The 1,118-nt window shown below is 41.6% G+C and overlaps 1 protein-coding gene across 2 annotated transcripts in view; it reads left to right on the plus strand.

The window, feature by feature from the left end:
* Positions 1–1,118, plus strand: part of UNC5C (unc-5 netrin receptor C) — a 457,437-nt gene that overhangs the window by 364,075 nt on the left and 92,244 nt on the right. For both annotated transcript variants that reach the window (XM_004703272.2, XM_004703273.2), the window contains exon 5: positions 468–648. In XM_004703272.2, coding sequence (XP_004703329.1) covers positions 468–648 — 181 coding nt within the window. The remainder of the gene's footprint in view (positions 1–467; positions 649–1,118) is intronic.

Here is a 1,118-nt window from a genome sequence, read left to right on the forward strand (position 1 = left end):
ATGTTGTTTTATTAGAGCTACATGATGCCTTGTGGTGCCTTTTGAGCTTTTTAAAAAATATATAGCCTTTATGTTCTTTTTCTGAGAAGCAGCAGGTAAGTTGCCAAGAGTAAACAAATCAAATAGCAAAAGATTTGAGTTCAGTTTGAAATGCTTAGCCTATTATTTTTTATTGGGTTCTGAACCTGGCAGTGCACAATCTCCCATTCCTGCCTGCAGGGCAGAATGAAAACAATTTGAACACTGTATTTCCCAATTGGTTCATTGACATTTGAGAATAATGTAGTACAGACAGAATCAGCATGCTTGGCAGGTGAGTGACACTTAACATGACCTCAGAAAGTTACTTCCTGTCAGCGTGCCAGAATGCATAGCATGGGACAGTGGTATACGTGTTAATGAACCTCATTCTAGATCAGAAATGTATATCTGTGATACACATGTGTACTCTTCTCATGAATCTTTAGGTGGAATGGTTGAAAAATGAAGACATAATCGACCCAGTTGAAGATCGGAATTTTTATATCACTATTGATCACAACCTCATCATAAAGCAGGCTCGCCTCTCAGATACTGCAAATTATACCTGCGTGGCCAAAAACATAGTCGCCAAGAGGAAAAGTACTACTGCAACTGTCATAGTCTATGGTGAGTGATTTTGGTGTACCTGTGCCTGCATGTGTGTGTTACTCATACTTAAACACAGGCCAGATGTAGAGGAGCTCATCTAGTTCATGCCCCTTCCTAATTTACACGACTGCTGTCTTCCGGCCTCTCACGTGGGCAGTGTGGTTTAACTACTCTGATCCTTATAAGAAAGACAAGATTTTGAAATCCTTAGCCCTCTATCAGGTAGCTCACAGCAAATTGATGGAAGTCTATTTAGGGGGTTCCTGCCAAAGACAGGAGGTGTTCCCTTCTGTCTTTAGCCCTGCCTTTTCCATAACCTGCACCACGGAGAACTAGTCGGAGATCCAAAGTTGAAGATGCTGATATTTCTGTGGTCCTTGGATCGGTCCAGTGATTGCCGAACCTCAGGGAATGCAGCACTGACCTGCTCCATAAACACAGTTCTTAAAGTAACTTTGACTTCCTAGAAAGGGTTTCTCTTTTCCATT

Source organism: Echinops telfairi, unplaced genomic scaffold, assembly GCF_000313985.2.
Source record: "Echinops telfairi isolate 266 unplaced genomic scaffold, ASM31398v2 ScPeMD7_7468;HRSCAF=8506_0, whole genome shotgun sequence".
NCBI classification, from domain to species: Eukaryota; Metazoa; Chordata; class Mammalia; order Afrosoricida; family Tenrecidae; genus Echinops; species Echinops telfairi.